Source organism: Aethalodelphis obliquidens, unplaced genomic scaffold (assembly GCF_003676395.1).
Source record: "Aethalodelphis obliquidens isolate GAN/ISIS:26980383/991018 unplaced genomic scaffold, ASM367639v1 scaffold5, whole genome shotgun sequence".
NCBI classification, from domain to species: Eukaryota; Metazoa; Chordata; class Mammalia; order Artiodactyla; family Delphinidae; genus Aethalodelphis; species Aethalodelphis obliquidens.
The window spans coordinates 22,115,420-22,131,685 of NW_020837949.1; the positions used below are offsets into that span (position 1 = coordinate 22,115,420).

Consider the following 16,266-nt stretch of genomic DNA (forward strand, 5'->3'; position numbering starts at 1 on the left):
CGCTTTCGCCTTAATGCTTGGCTTCGCGCATGTGCAGTGGAGAGTGGCGCGAGCCAGCCGTTTCCGGGCGAAGAACGCGGTGCGTTTTCGGGGTTATCTTTGTGGTGTTTGGACTCTTGAGTCCACGCGGGCCGTGGGAGTTAACGTGCGTGTGGACCTGCCGAGGGTTCAGCCAAAGGGGAGTGTGGCCAGACCTTCCACTACCCGTGGTGGAAGGGAGGAAAGAAGCCGTAAAGTTTGTGCTCCGAGAGCCAGGGAGGGAAGCTCTCCGCATTGGGTAGTGTTGACTCGGGGGCAGGGTGGCGGGAAGGGTACTGCTCTTACTCTGTGGGAGACGACTCCATGTATCTGGAACAAGTCTTAACACTTGTCTGCAAGAGATGAGGCCTAGGAAAACAGACAGAGGAAATAATAAATCCTAATGTGGACCAAAACTGCGCACTCTCCCCAACTCACCCGTATCCCCTTCACACCATGAGTATTCGCCCTTCTCAAACTTAAATCCCTATATTTTATCAGCAACACGAATCAGAGATCTCTGGCGTGTGTCGGTCGTGTGCAGAGTTGTTAAATAAAGATCATAGGCAGTTAATGACATGCACGAGCATGTGGGAGGAGAGTAATGACATATCTTATTTGGAATACTTTCTCCCAAAACTTGGTATTTTGAATTTCTTATAGCCCTTGGCCTAGTCCTTGTGACATATTCCAAAAACACAACAGGGCGTAATTGCAAGCATAACCACTAACCCTTAAATTACAAAATAAGATATTTTTCTTTATTGGAAGTGTTAAATTATTCTCTGAAGGAAACAGCCAGTTCTCTGTTGATTACAGTGTGGTGCCAATGAAGCTGTAATTTAGGGTTCCCTTTTCATATACTAATATTAAAATTAGAAAAAGTTAGGAAAGACATTTGAAGATGAGGAAAAGTAGATGCAATTTTTAGTTACCTTATAACAAGTTTGATTTCTTAAATGGAGAAGTAGTTTCTTTTAATTAATTCTGCTTTTTGATTTTGAACAGATGCAAGAGGAGCCAAACCCTAGTGCTTCCCTTATTGACAGAACCATCAAGATGAGAAAAGAAACAGAAGCTAGGAAAGTGGTTTTAGCCTGGGGACTCCTAAATGTATCTATGGCTGGAATGATATATACTGAAATGTAAGTTAATTAGCCAAAAAGGGAGGGAAAAGTGAAAATTTAAGAGGCCAATGGTTGGTTCCACAGGTTTTGTGTTTGTTTTAATTTTTGGTGTGGTTTGGTTTTGTTTTGTTACTATTAAAAAGCCTTTTAAATTTTTTCAGGACTGGAAGAATGTGTAGTTTATATTATAATGTGAGATACTGGCCCCTCTGGTATATAGGTAAGTAATTAATTTTCACTGCAATGTAGTTACTCCCAGTGAAAAACTGTGTTCCAGTTTAATTCAGCTTAGTATTCATTCCTTTATTCGACAAATATTTGAGTGCCTGCTGTGTTCCCAAAACTGGGAATACACCAGGAAGGGAACAAGGAATATTCTAGTAGAAGAGACAATCAAATTAATAACACGATTCCAGATAATCAGGAAAAATAAAGTTTGGAGCTGGTAAGATTTGTGTTTGTATTTGTCTCCCTCAATTGCCTTCCCTACTTCTCTACTTTTTCACCTTTCAAGATCAACCCGATTTCTACTCCATTGATGTCTTCCTCAGTTTCCTCATCCTTCCTCTCTGTCTGCTCTTCAGTAGTCCTTGGGTATAAAGGGTCCTTATGGCCATTGAAGTAAATTCCAAAGTCTAATACATACATTAAGCTAAAGTCTGTGATAGGGAAGTGGTGTGGCAAGTGGAAGAGCAAGAGTTTTGGAATCTGCATACCTGAGTTAGAATCATGGCTTCAATAACTAGCTGTGAGCTACTGCAAAAGTCACTTGACTTCTTTACAACTGGTGGTTGATCTTTAAAACAAAGATGAAAATGTTTACTGTAAAAGCTTGTAAAGATTAGTGATAATATTTTGAAACTCACTGGTAAATGCCCTACACATAATAGACATTCATTAAGTGAAGTGGTAACTCTTAGGAATAAGAAGATAGTTTTCAATTTTGTTGTTAATCTGCTAAAGTATGCATGGTTTTGTTTCCCCCCTTTAAATGTTCCACCCCCCTTTTAAAAAATAAATAAATTGTTCTCTTCCAGAGCTTGCCCTTGGATTTCTCTTCAGCCTAAACGCTTTATTTGATTTTTGGAGATATTTCAAGTACACTGTGGCACCAACAAGTCTGGTTGTTAGCCCTGGACAGCAAACACTTTTAGCGTTGAAAACAGCTGGTAAGTGTTTCATATCTTTTGCAAAGGTGGGTGAAAGGTTGGCAATAAATCTTTCTCAATTTAATTTTCTCTTCTCATAGACTCAGCTAGAAGGGACTCCTAAGGCCATCTGGTTCAACTGTATTTAACAGTTCTACAATAAATGGTCTTAAGATCAATGATTATCTTTCCTATTTATATAAATTGAGTAACATTCACAGTCTCATGGAATTTTGTTCCATTGTTTAATTACTGTTAAACTTAAATTACTAACTTTTGCTACATTAAAGCCAATTTCTTATTTTGAACTCTATGGAAATGGTAAACAACCATTTGTGTCCTTTGGTAGTAATACTTTATGTAATTTAACAACCAGGTCACTCTATTACTTGCCCTTTTCCTGAAGGAAAAGATTCAGTTCATTAAATCTGTTTTCATAGAAATTTTATTTATACTTACAATTATTTGTTTGTTCCTTCTAGTTGTACAGACTACTCCTCCACGTGATCTGGCAGCACCCCAAATCCCTCCCTCTCCACCTTCTCCTTCAATTCAGGGTCAGAGTGTATTAAGTTATAGCCCATCTCGCTCACCCAGTACCAGCCCCAAGTTCACCACCAGCTGTATAACTGGATACAGCCCTCAGCTACAAGGTCTGTCATCAGGTGGCAGTGGTTCTTATAGCCCTGGAGTGACCTACTCACCCATCAGTGGTTATAACAAGGTAATGACTCTTTTCTCTTGGCCAATCACATTACCATTTTAGAATTGGGAGGTTTGAATTGAAAATCATCTAGTGAGTCGAAACTCCTTCTTTTATCAATGAAGAAACCCAGGACCAGTGGATAATTGACTTGCCCAAATTGCCCATTTAAGAGCTAAGAACAGAAGCCAGATTTCCTGACAGCAGTTAGAAGTTCTTTATATCACATCTTAAAACAAAAGAAAAGATTTAGCTTTTGAAAAGATAACGAACTGAGGTTCACCATCTAGGATTTTTCTGCAGTCTTTAAAACAAGTTTAAATTATGATGATTTTCTACTCTAGTTTCCTTTACTCATGTTTTCCCTCTTTCTTTGCTTCTTTATGTGAAACTTTTATATATTCTTACAGAATATTAATGCTTTTCATCATACTGCAGTATCTTCTAAGCTAGAAACTGGGATTGTCATGTAACTTGACTCTTGAGTATGAATACTCTCCATAGGATGATTAGAAACCTTCATACCATCTCCCACAGTAAAGTGGACTTTAGTTTTAATTTTTAGGCTTGATAGAAACAAAATTGACAAATTTGAAATGTGACTCCTGCCTGATGCATAAGGCTATAAAATAGACGTTAAAAGAGGGATGGTCACATTTTCAAATACTTTTTTTTGGCCACACCACGTGGCTTGCAGGATCTTACTTCCCTGACCAGGGATTGAACCCGTGTTCCCTGCAGTGGAAGCACGGAGGCCTAACCACTGGACCGCCAGGGAATTCCTGGGATGGTAACATATTCAGATGCTGACACTAGTTAGACTAATATCTCTATAGTTAAATGAGAAATATCTGGAAATGAAATCAACACACCGTCTGCCCTTACCCTTTTACATAATATTCTTTGTAATGAAATTCCATACTACTGGTTACCTAATAATAATTTTGGCAAGTAATGGAATTTAGAAAATTTTGTATAAGTTAAATATTATGAGGGTAATTTATAACCCATAGGTAAATATGACTTTTTAAAATAGTTTTACTTTGTTTTCATGGGAAGAGTACCATATGATCATTACGGAAAGTTAGGAAATTAGTAGAAAAAAATCACTCATCATCCTACCACCCAAACATAATTTCTGTTTAATGCCTACTTAATACTCATCTAGTGGATATACCCTAGTTTACTCTTGAATATTTAAGTTATTTTTATTTCTTAAAAATTATTATTAGTATCTACTAATTAGCTCTGTACATAAAGCTCATAACATTGCTTAATTATCTTGTTTTCTACTATATTATAACCTTGAGCACAAGATTATGTGTTTTTACTCATCTCTGTTTCCTTAGCACAGTGTATGGAATATAGATGCTATATGTGTCTGTTGAATCAAAGTAATACTTTGGAAAAATTAATGAAATTAATAATTATTTTTCTGGAGAAAAAAATGCTAAAATTGATATAGCCACTATGGAGAACAGTATGGAGGTTCCTTAAAAAACTAAAAACAGAACTACCATACGACCCAGCATTCCCACTACTGGGCAAATACCCTGAGAAAACCATAATTCAAAGAGTCATGTACCAAAATGTTCATTGCAGCTCTATTTACAGTAGCCAGGACATGGAAGCAACCTAAGTGTCCATCAACAGATGAATGGATAAAGAAGGTGTGGCACATATATACAATGGAATATTACTGAGGCATAAAAAGGGACAAAACTGAGTTATTTGTAATGAGGTGGATGGACCTAGAGACTGTCATACAGAGTGAAGTAAGTCAGAAAGAGAAAAACAAATACCATATGCTAACACATATATATGGAATCTAAAAAAAAAGAAAAGAAAAAGAAAAAATGGTCAGAAGAACCTAGGGGCAAGATGGGAATAAAGATGCAGACCTACTAGAGAATGGACTTGAGGATACAGGGAGGGGGAAAGGTAAGCTGGGACGAAGAGAGTGGCATGGACGTATATACACTACCAAACGTAAAATAGATAGCTAGTGGGAAGCAGCTGCATAACACAGGGAGATCAGTTTGATGCTTGTGACCACCTAGAGGGGTGGGATAGGGAGGGAGGGAGGGAGATGCAAGAGGGAAGAGATATGGGGACATATGTATATGTATAGCTGATTCACTTTGTTATAAAGCAGAAACTAACACACCATAGTAAAGCTGTTATACTCCAATAAAGATGTTAAAAAAAAAATAAAATGGTAAAATTGACAAAGTAGTAGAAAACCTAAATAAGGAAGAAAATTTTAAAACTATTAATCAAATACATCCACAGAACACATTAGGAACCAGAAGTTTTACCACTGAGTTCTTTTAAATTTTCAAGAAACAATTACTTTTTAAACTTTTGATTATGGAAATTTTCAAACACACACAATAATGAAGGGACAAGTATAGTGAACTCCTGCGTATCTATTACCCATCTTCAACAGTTTTCAACATTTTGCTATTGTATGAACAGATCATTCTGATCCAATAAAACATGTTAGAAGTGTAAGCTCCAGAGTTAGAAAACTGGAGGAGATTGGTTCAAGATGGCAGAGTAGAAGGACATGTGCTCATCTCTTCTTGTGAGAGCACTGAAATCACAACTAACTGCTGAATAACCATCGAAAGGAAGATGCTGGAACTCACCAAAAAAGATACCCCACAATCAAAGACAAAGGAGAAGCCACATTGAGACAGTAGGAGGGGTGCAATCACAATAAAATCAAATCCCATACCCACCAGGTGAGCAACCCAGAAACTGGAGAACAATTATACCACAGAACTTCTCCTACTGGAGTGAAAGTTCTGAGCCCCATGTTAGGGGGTCTGGCAACATGAGTAGGAATCCCCAGAGAATCTGACTTTGAAGGCCAGCAGGATTTGGTTGCAGGACTTCCACAGGACTGGGGGAAACAGAGACTCCACTCTTGGAGGGCACACACAAAGTCTTGTGTGCACCAGGACCCAGGGGAAGGAGCAGTGACCCCATAGGAGACTGAACCAACCTACCCACTAGTGTTGGAGGGTCTCCTGCAGAGGTGGGGGGTGGCTGAGGCTTACAGTGGGGACAGGGGCACTGGCAGCGGCAGTTCTGGGAAGTACTCATTGGCGTGAGCCCTCCTGGGGGCCGCCCCACCATATATCCTGTAGGCTCCAGTGCTGGGTCACCTTGGGCCAAACAACTAACAGGGAGGGAACACAGCCCCACCCATCAACAGACAAGTTTTATTGAGCATGGCCCTGCCCACCAGAGAAAGACCCAGTCCCTCTTAGATAGCCTCATCCACCAGAGGGCAGACAGCAGAAGCAAGAGCTACAGTCTTTCAGCCTGCAGAACGAAAACCACAATCACAGAAAGTTAGACAAAATGAAAAAGCAGAGGATTATGTCCCAGATAAAACCCCAGAAAAACAACTAAATGAAGTGGAAACAGGCAACCCTCCAGAAAAAGAATTCAGAATAATGATAGTGAAGATGATCCAGGATCTCGGAAAAAGAATGGAGGCAAAGATTGAGAAGATGCAAGAAATGTTTCACAAAGACCTAGAAGAACTAAAGAACAAACAGATGAACAATACAATAACTGAAATGAAAAATACACTAGAAGGAATAATAGAATAACTGAGACAGAAGAATGGATAAGTGACCTGGAAGACAGAATGGTGGAAATCACTGCCTTCGAACAGAATAGAGTCAGAAACCTGGAATGGTGTCCTGGTATGATCTTGAGAAGTTACCTAACCTCTTATACCTAAAATTAATACAGTAATAATATTTACCACTTACTGAGAGGGTGAAATAAGGTAATGTAAATGAATCATAAAATATTGTGCCCCTTGAGCAAGATAAAACCAGTTAATGAAACAGTAACCCAAATACAGTCACTATATATAAGGATTTAACATGTTAATTGAAATAAAAGAAAAATCAATGTGGAAGAGGATTAACATTTTTATTTGTAAACAGCATTAAATATTATAAAATTTGTTAATCCTTAATTTATTACAAACTAATATAAATTGATCATGAAACCCCAGTAGAAAAAAAATTGTCAACGTACTGGAGTAAGTAGTTAATATAATACGTAATACTACTGACAAGTAGTTGTATTTTTAAGGTGTTTAACTTAATAAGTATAAGGAAAATGCAAATTAAATATACATTTTTTAGAATTTTATATATCATAAATATTTTTAAATAGTAATGCTGATGGACACATACCAAAATAGGTATTCCTATCTATTCTCTTCTGATAGGAGTATAACTTAGTACAACATTCTCATTTAATAGAATGGAAATGTGTATTAAAAATGTTCATATGCTTTGGTCAAGTCATTTCAGTTCTAGGGATCTCCTAAAGGAAGTCATCAGAAATTAAGCTAAGATTTATGCACAAAGATGCTGATCATAACATTATTCACAGTAACCAAAAATTTTAGACAATCCAAATGTCTAGAATATAAGAATGTAAAAATAAATTATGATAGATTTGTATTACGAAGTATTATATAGCTAGTAAGAATATTTACAAAGGATTTTTATAGAAAAATTCTTGTTAACTTTAAAAAAACAATATAATGCTAAAGGGTATTATCTCAATTATATAAAAACAAAAATATATTAACATATATGTACATTTAAAGAGTTGAAAATACATGAAATGTGAAAAAGGATTATAGTATCTCTAGGTGGTAGAGTTACAAGTATGGCTTATTTTCTTCATGCTTTTCATTTTTTAAAATATACATATAGGGCTTCCCTGGTGGCGCAGTGGTTGAGAGTCCGCCTGCTGATGCAGGGGACACGGGTTCGTGCCCTGGTCCGGGAAGATCCCACATGCCGCAGAGCGGCTGGGCCCGTGAGCCACGGCCACTGGGCCTGCGCGTCCGGAGCCTGTGCTCCGCAATGGGAGAGACCACGGCAGTGAGAGGCCCGCATACCGCAAAAAAATAAAAAATAAAATATACATATATTACTTTTTTGGAAAATAGACTATTTTTAGAACAGTTTCACGTTCACAGCAGAATTAAGAGGAATAGAAAAGAGATTTTCTGTGTACCCCTGCCCCCGGCACAGGCACAGCTTCCCCCACTATCAACATCTTGCTGCAGAGTTGTATGAATAGAAGAGCCTGCACTGACACATCATTATCACCCAGAGTCCATAGTTTACATTAGCATTCACTCTTGGGGGTGTATGGTCAATGTGTCTGGACAAACATATGACATGTATCCACCATTATGGTTTCATACAGAGTAATTTCATTGGCCTAAAAATCCTTTGTGCTCTGCTTATACATCCTCCCCCTACCCCAACCTTTTCCACAATCATACAATATGTAGCCTTTTCAGATTGGCTTCTTTCACTTAGTAATATGCATTTAAGTTTCCTCCACGTCTTTTCATGGCTTGCTAGCTCATTTCCTTTAGTGCTGAATAACATTCCATCATCTGGATGTACCACAGTTTATCCACTGACCTACTGAAGGACATCTTGGTTGCTTCCAAGTTTTGACAGTTACGAATAAAGTTTCTTATAAACGTCTGTGTGCAGGTCTTTGTATGGACATAAATTTTCAGCTTTGGGGGGTAAATGCCAAGGAGGAGGATGTTTGTTATGGTAATAGTACGTTTAGTTTTGTAAGAAACTGCCAAACTGTCTTCCAAAGTGACTGTTTTGCATTCTCACCAGCAATGAATCCAAGTTCCTGTTACTCTACATCCTTGCCAGCATTTGGTGTTGTCAGTGCTCTGGATTTTGGCCATTCTAATTGGTGTGTGCTCTTTGAAAGTCAAAAACCAAAACAAAGAAATTTCAGTTAAAGAAAAATAAAATAAAGTTCTTTTATTTTGTATAGTTGGCCAGCTATAGTCCCTCTCCATCTTCTCCATACCCTACCACTGTTGGACCAGTGGAGAACAGTGGATTGAGATCTCGCTACCGTTCTTCACCCACCGTCTACAACTCCCCTACTGACAAAGAAGACTACATGACAGACCTACGAACCTTGGATACTTTTCTTAGAAGTGAAGAAGAGAAACAGCATAGAGTTAAGCTGGGTACATATATATTTTATTTAGATCTATTGTACGTATTTTTGTGTCATTTTACGTTATCTTCAACCTTTACTTTGATCCCATACATAAATGTTTAAGTCCTTTAGTAATACACCTTGTGTAGCTTAGGAGAGAAATACATTTTGGTTTTGTATTTTGTTCAGTTAGAAGGATTAAGTTCACCAAAATTTAAGATGTAAAATATAGCTGAGTTAACGGAAATCTTGAACCTTTTGTCTACATTACTATTGAAAGCTTTTTCGTGTAAGTTATAATTTGTTTAAAAGTTGAGGTCATAAAACTGTTTTTGATGCGGTCCGCAGCAGAGCTTCGTGAAGTGATAGTTGTCTCCTTTCAGGTAGTCCTTGGGAAGATTGGTGTGGCAGGGAGGCTGGAGAGAGCATGGATTTACTCCAGAAGTGCTGTTGTTTTTGGAACATTTTTTAACTTGTCTCTAGTTTGCCTTGGGAAGCAGTGTTAGCAAATCTTAATCTATTTGGGGTGGATTTGATTATTACAAAGTCTATTATTGAAACCAAGTTAGGCTATTGAGCCGAGTAATGATTTTTCCCCCTCAGGAACTTTCACAGAAAGCACATTAGGTGCTAAAGCATGGCCACAGTGAGGAAGCCAATTATTGGACCATGGCTCTTTGTGTCACTTGAAATCTCTCTATTGATTTTTAATTTAATTTTGCCTGAAAGTGCCACAAATGTCAAAGAAACAAATCAATATTATCTTGTTATTTGTTGATACATGCTTTTTTTTCTTTTTAAATTTTGAAATATTTCAAGGATACCGAAAATTATAGAGTGGAATACAAAGAACCCTATGTACCCTCTACATATTTTTGTCATATCCAGGTATTTTCTGACTTGCATTTTTATTTCTTTGTTGACATATAGGAGTTATTTAGAAATATTGTTTGGAAGTATTATTGGTGATTGGTGTTGCTTTTAATTTCCAAGTGTGTGAAATGAAAGCCTTTGTTATCTGTTTTTTCCTAAGTTAATTGTACTCTGGCTAGAGATTTTGATCTGTACCCTATTAATTTTTTAATATTTTTTTCGGTACATGGGCCTCTCACTGTTGTGGCTTCTCCCGTTGCGGAGCACAGGCTCCGGACGCACAGGCCCAGCAGCCATGGTTCACAGGCCCAGCCGCTCCACGGCACGTGGGATCCTCCTGGACCGGGGCACGAACCCGTGTCCCCTGCAGTGGCAGGCGGGCTCCCAACCACTGCGCCACCAGGAAGCCCCCCCACAGTTTGTTTGTTTTAGCCAGTTTGGACTGATAGTTCTTTCTTCAGTGGTGTCTGAACTGCTGTTTAACTAACTCATTGAGCTCTTTGTCTTCTTTTCTTTTTTCAGTTTTCAGAGTTTCATTTGGTTCTCTTTCAGATATGCCTGATTTAGAGTATCTTGTTTTGTTCTTATATTTTCAATTCTTTTTCCTATCTCAATCACTTTAAACGTGCTTTTTAAAAGTCTCTGTCAAGTAGTTCAGTTATCTAAAGTTCTTGGAGATTACATGCTAACATTTTTTTCTTGTTGACTCATTTGCTTGGAGACATGTTTCCCTGTGATTTATGTAATTTTTGTTTGTTTTTGGTAAGCTCATCTTCAGAAGAATTTTATCTGTGCTTTTTCTGTCCTAGGCAGGCTGGATGGAAGCCTTGTTTCCTGCTAGCAGTTTTATATTTGCCTCTACCGGGTGCCTAAGGAACATCATTGACCCTGAACTAACTTAAGTAATTTTGGAGCTTGGAGGTTCCTGGACCTCACAGGGAGTGTAAACGGGCACTATAAACCCATGTGAAGATAGATCTGTAATTTTTAAATCTCTGGGGGTTTCTTTTTAAACAGCCTAAGAGAGACAAGCTTCCTTATTATTTCCTGGTGTCAGTGGACAGATGTTTTTTCCTTATCCACTGAGAATGTGGCCCTTTGAGGTTCCTGGCTCTATGCAGGGTGCAGGGAATAGAGACAGGAAGAAGGTCTCAGTCCAGCTGTCTACCTCTCCTGGACCTGTATCCACATTTCCAGTTCCCAGGCACTGAAATCAAAGCTGATAGGTTTCCCAAAGCCTACAAAATGCTCCAGAGCAGCCACGGCATCAGCTCACATGCAGGCCACTGGCCACCGTGACTTTCAATTCCCTCTTCATTTTTAGCCAGTGACTCTTCCTCTTACATTATTGCAAGCTCCATTATTCATTTAAATTATATATTTTATTTGATAAGCATATATATATCTGGAGATGTTTCAGGTTACCTGATTTGTTATGTTGCCAGACTTCCAAATCTCTTTGTGCTTTGATTCTTTGGTCTTTGTGGTTCTCCAGCTACAGGTTTTGTGCTATTTTGGTGGTGGTGGTCATTACAGAGAAGCCCTATTGTGTCACTTGCTATATATATTTTCCTTGTACTTTGGCTAATGTACAACAGATATAAAAACATATTTCTGTCATCTGTATAAAACTTCTTTTGTCATCTAAAGCCACACTTTATTGAAATTTTAGTTCAAGTTTTCTCTCAGAAAGCTTGATTATCATTTTCAAAGTTAATAGTCAAAATAATTAATCAAAATAGGATAAACTTTGTGCTCTGTCATGACCATGTCTCTTACCTTCCTTTTTTATTCCCTATTTATTAAATCATTTGTGCTTGTTTAAAACTTCTTTTCTTGACATTAATTCATTCCTCTAAGTCAGTGTTACCAGAAGTCCTACTTGAAATTTTTTTACCCCAAGTGTGGTATTTATTATATGTAATTATTTATTTTCATGTCAGCATGAAACTACTTTCACCAGTGCTACTAGCACAAGACTGGCTAACCTTCAAGGTTTTGATGCTGTGACTTGAAATACTGCCACATATTCCTTTCATGATTTCTCGTCTTTTGTGCCTGTAAACATCACTAGAAAAACAGTTTCATTATTTTACAGTCATTCCTTTTAAAAATTCTGCTAAGATTAAAAAAAACTAGTTTTTATTTGTGACTTTTGTGTGAGGGTATAAAATATTAATTGATACTTTTGATATCAGGTAAACTCTGAAAAAATAAACTCTTCATAAGTATCATATAGTTGTCGTTGAAAATTTGCTCTTTATTCAGGAACTGGGCTAGATGCTCGGGAAAAAAAATACTCCCTGCCCTCAAAGAGCTCAAATTTTATTTGGAAAAAGAAACAGGCCTTAAAGTGTGATAAGTACTGTGGTAGATTCCTCTGTAGTATTAAGTCCCTAAATTTGACTATTTACATTTCCTAAAAGTAAATTTATAAATTTAGAAGTGTAATCAGCAGATGGTCTCTTAATACAAGGCAGGAATTACTACAGACTATAAATAGAACACAGTGTAGTACAGGGAAGAGTGAGTTTAGCTGCTAGCCAAAAGACTAGTTTATTAATAAGAGGCTGTAATTATCCCATTCAGAAAGAGCTTCCAAAAATTCAAGCAAGAACTCCTTAGCCTATTTATTTCCTGAAGAAATTTGTCTTTTGTTTCTCTCTGAATCATTTGAAAGTCTTAGAGAATGAAACAAGCTTAATTTTACAACAAAAATAAACAGACACTTTCAGCCACTTAGAGAGCATATGGCTCTGAAAGTGATACTGCTCAGAAAATGTTCTTTTTAATTTTCCATTTCTCTGAAGAAGAGAGAACGTTGGGAGCAGGGAGGAGAGGAGGCTTTGTCTTTTTTTTTTTTTTTTTTGGCGGTACGCGGGCCTCTCACTGTTGTGGCCTCTCCCGTTGCGGAGCACAGGCTCGGGACGCGCAGGCTCAGCGGCCATGGCTCACGGGCCCAGCTGCTCCACGGCATGTGGGATCTTCCCGGACCGGGGCACAAACCCGTGTCCCCTGCATCGCCAGGCGGACTCTCAACCACTGCACCACCAGGGAAGCCCGAGGCTTTGTCTTTGATTGCCATTGCCATCCAGATTCCTGGATACCCAGAGTTCATATAGCAGCTCCAGATATCAAAATTACTACAACACACTGATAATCTTTAAATTAATCATTGTAGGAAGCCCAGATTCTACTTCGCCTTCCACCAGTCCTACTTTCTGGAACCACAGTCGTTTTATGGGGGATTATGCACAAACTTTAAAGAAGTTTCAGTATCAGCTTGCCTGTAGGTCTCAGGCCCCATGTGCTAACAAAGATGAAGCTGATCTCAGTTCTAAACAAGCTGCAGAGGAGGTAAATGGAAAATAAAAATGACTTGATATTTATGATTTACAGATTGTTAGAAAGTCTTTTCTTCTTCTGGAACTTTTTTTTCTGTAACCTGCACTTCTACTGGCTAGAAACATAAATCTGGCACACATTAAACGGTAGAAAGACTCCTTAAGTTTGTGTACCCAAAACTGAATTATATTGTACGTTTTACTCTTTATGACACATAGTTAACATTACTTTCCTGCCTAAAACATTTTTCTGCACTCATTTATATTGGAAAGATATCTCAGGTATCTACTTGTACTTATTAGCATATACAAGACTCTTGCTCTTGAAATACATTTAGATTAGAACATTTGATATTCTGTAACTTCATCAGTTTAAAAGCAAATAAAGGATTTAAATTTTGTTCTTAAAAGCAAGAAGAATGTTCTTCAAACATATCAATGTAAGGAATTTTAAATATATATGTGTGCATGAATTGCAACTACTGCATATTAATTAGATCAGTATTGATATTCATGAAGTTTTTTCCAAAGTATTCCAAATATTTCTGAGGGTGGGGGAAGGAATGATTGATAACTGGCATTTTATTTGATTGTTCATTTTAAACATTTTTAATAGGTCTGGGCAAGAGTGACTATGAATAGACAACTTCTTGATCATATGGATTCATGGACAGCCAAGTTCAGAAATGTAAGTTCTGACATTACTCTTTGGACAATATTAGTGCCTCTTAATGTACAAAGTATGTTGTTAGAATATCAGTTAGAGATGTTAATTATTAGAATATCAGAATTAAGTATTATTAAAAGTACAATATGTGTGGCACATATATAAGAATACGTTTACCATATTCTATACCATGACGTTTACCATATAGTGTCCGTATTCTTGGGGATTTTTTTTCCTTCTGTATTTAGCAAATCAGTGTATTTTGAGTGGATAAAGGAACAGTGTATTTAGTTGCTAAGATTTTCCCTTTCCCAACATCTCAATTTTACTTTTCAAAGAGCTTTCCTGTCAGTCTGTTATGTGTCTAGAAATGTGAGGGGAGCAAAAATGAGGTCCTTTATGTCAGAAAACTTCAGAGTTAGAGAACATAACATATGCTTGAAGCTACTTCAGAGTATATCAATTTCTTCGATTTTTCTAAAGAAGAACCTTCTAATCTTTGGCCTAGAGGTTGGCAAGGCCAGCTCTTGCATATACAGAGTGAGTTAGTTCCCTGGTTTCAACCCTGCCTCTTTCTGTTGTTCTCTGTAGTACCCATTTGTCCGGATTCCAGGGGGGCGAATTGGCCCCTCCTTCACTGCAGGAAGCCCCTCCACTTAGATTCTGTAGAGGCTGCCGCTTCTTCCACTGTTTGATCCTTCAACACTCATCCACCCACTGTATAGTTTCTAGAAATATGTTGAAATCACTTGTTCTTTTTTATTCTTTTTTTTTTTTGCGGTACGCGGGCCTCTCACTGTTGTGGCCTCTCCCGTTGTGGAGCGCAGGCTCAGCGGCCATGGCTCACGGGCCCAGCTGCTCCGCGGCATGTGGGATCTTCCCAGACTGGGGCACGAACCCTTGTCCCCTGCATCGGCAGGCAGATTCTCAACCACTGCGCCACCAGGGAAGCCCCTTTTTTATTCTTTTACTATAATTTAAATAGGGTATCAAGAAGGAGTGCTGAAAGTAGTAGCCTACTTTCTTGAACCAGAAGCCTGATTGGCTTTTTTGAATAAGAATTCCAGAGCCAGCCCTAGAACTACTCAATCAGGTTTTCTGGGAATGAGGCCTAGATCTCTCTCCTGGAGCTAGTAGATAATTTTGTTGCAGGCTAGGAGTGGCTGGCAAGTAGGATACACTTAATAAATGTTGGAAGAATGAACAAGTGAAATGATGTCCTAGAACTGTACTTTCTTTTATTTCCACTCATAGGCTTATCTAAAAATGTTAATATATTTATAAAGTCTTGGTCAGAAGTATTAGCTTAGAAGAAATACAAACACAGTCCTTTATCTGAATTCCTTAGGCTACAATGTTCTGAAATTTAGGGTTTTTTGTAGTTTTTTTTAAAAAGCAGTATATGCATATACCATATATTTTGTAATACAGTAGCAGGGTCTTGTTAGTACTCAGTAATCAACCACATTAATGTTTCTGCAGCAGAGCATATAAACTGTCACACTAGGTAGGATAAAGTCTAATAATAGCTTCACAGGAATTCAGTTCAGGTCTTGCCAGTATATCAGATTTTCTTGCTAAATAAATTATAAAAACACTTCATTTTCAGAGGCTTTTTAATTCAAAAATTTTATAATGAATTGTATAGACTTGTATTTGATCTGAAGCTTGTTTTCATCCTTCTACTTTATGGTTAAACAGAAGTGTGGAAACAGAAATGGTGGTTGAAGTTGCTGTGAACAAACACAAAACACATAACACAAAAACTAGATGGGGTATTTCCTTGGGCAGTCTTTTCACATCCCAGAATGAGTTTGATATCAGCCATGCAAAGTGGAATTTGAAATTCCTAGTCCTAAAGTGAATATTGTAATATTCACAAACTAGTTTCAAATACAGTAAAATCTGTTTTCCACATGGTTAGGGGATTGAGTGAGCCTGCTGAGAGCTAATCTATGTTATGTTATGTTATGTAATGTTAATCTAAGTTATGTTTAGTTTTAAAAACTATTCTACTAATCACAAACCAGTATAAATGCTACATGTGTAAATGTGTGAATAATTACCCTAGAAATGTAAACTGAAGATGATCCTTTTAGCTAAGTATAATGATCCTAGAAAGAAGAATTTAAAAAAAACTTAACATGTAGCTGAAAGTTTTATATCTTTAAAAAATAGGCATATGTGATTTAAGAATATAACTTTGTCAAGTTATACTCCGTTAGCATATTTACTTATCTCTCTCTAGACTTCAGGTAGCTGCTACTTCCATTCTCTTTCACTATACTCTGTTAATATTCAAGTACAAGACAGCAAAAATAGTTTCATGAAAATAATTATTTGAGAAATG

General features: G+C 37.5%; 1 protein-coding gene across 2 annotated transcripts in view; it reads left to right on the forward strand.

Moving 5' to 3' along the window:
* The first annotated feature begins 2 nt into the window (after nucleotides 1–2).
* The window catches only part of TMEM209 (transmembrane protein 209), a 28,877-nt gene continuing 12,613 nt past the window's right edge, over nucleotides 3–16,266 (forward strand). The window contains exons 1-8 of one of the 2 annotated variants that reach the window (XM_027101926.1): nucleotides 3–79; nucleotides 1,027–1,163; nucleotides 1,307–1,365; nucleotides 2,183–2,314; nucleotides 2,776–3,017; nucleotides 8,859–9,060; nucleotides 13,087–13,262; nucleotides 13,866–13,937. In XM_027101926.1, coding sequence (XP_026957727.1) covers nucleotides 14–79; nucleotides 1,027–1,163; nucleotides 1,307–1,365; nucleotides 2,183–2,314; nucleotides 2,776–3,017; nucleotides 8,859–9,060; nucleotides 13,087–13,262; nucleotides 13,866–13,937 — 1,086 coding nt within the window. In that variant the 5' untranslated portion in view covers nucleotides 3–13. Of the gene's footprint in view, nucleotides 80–106; nucleotides 278–1,026; nucleotides 1,164–1,306; nucleotides 1,366–2,182; nucleotides 2,315–2,775; nucleotides 3,018–8,858; nucleotides 9,061–13,086; nucleotides 13,263–13,865; nucleotides 13,938–16,266 lie in introns of those variants that run through there. The other variant, XM_027101927.1, reaches the window with a different exon arrangement.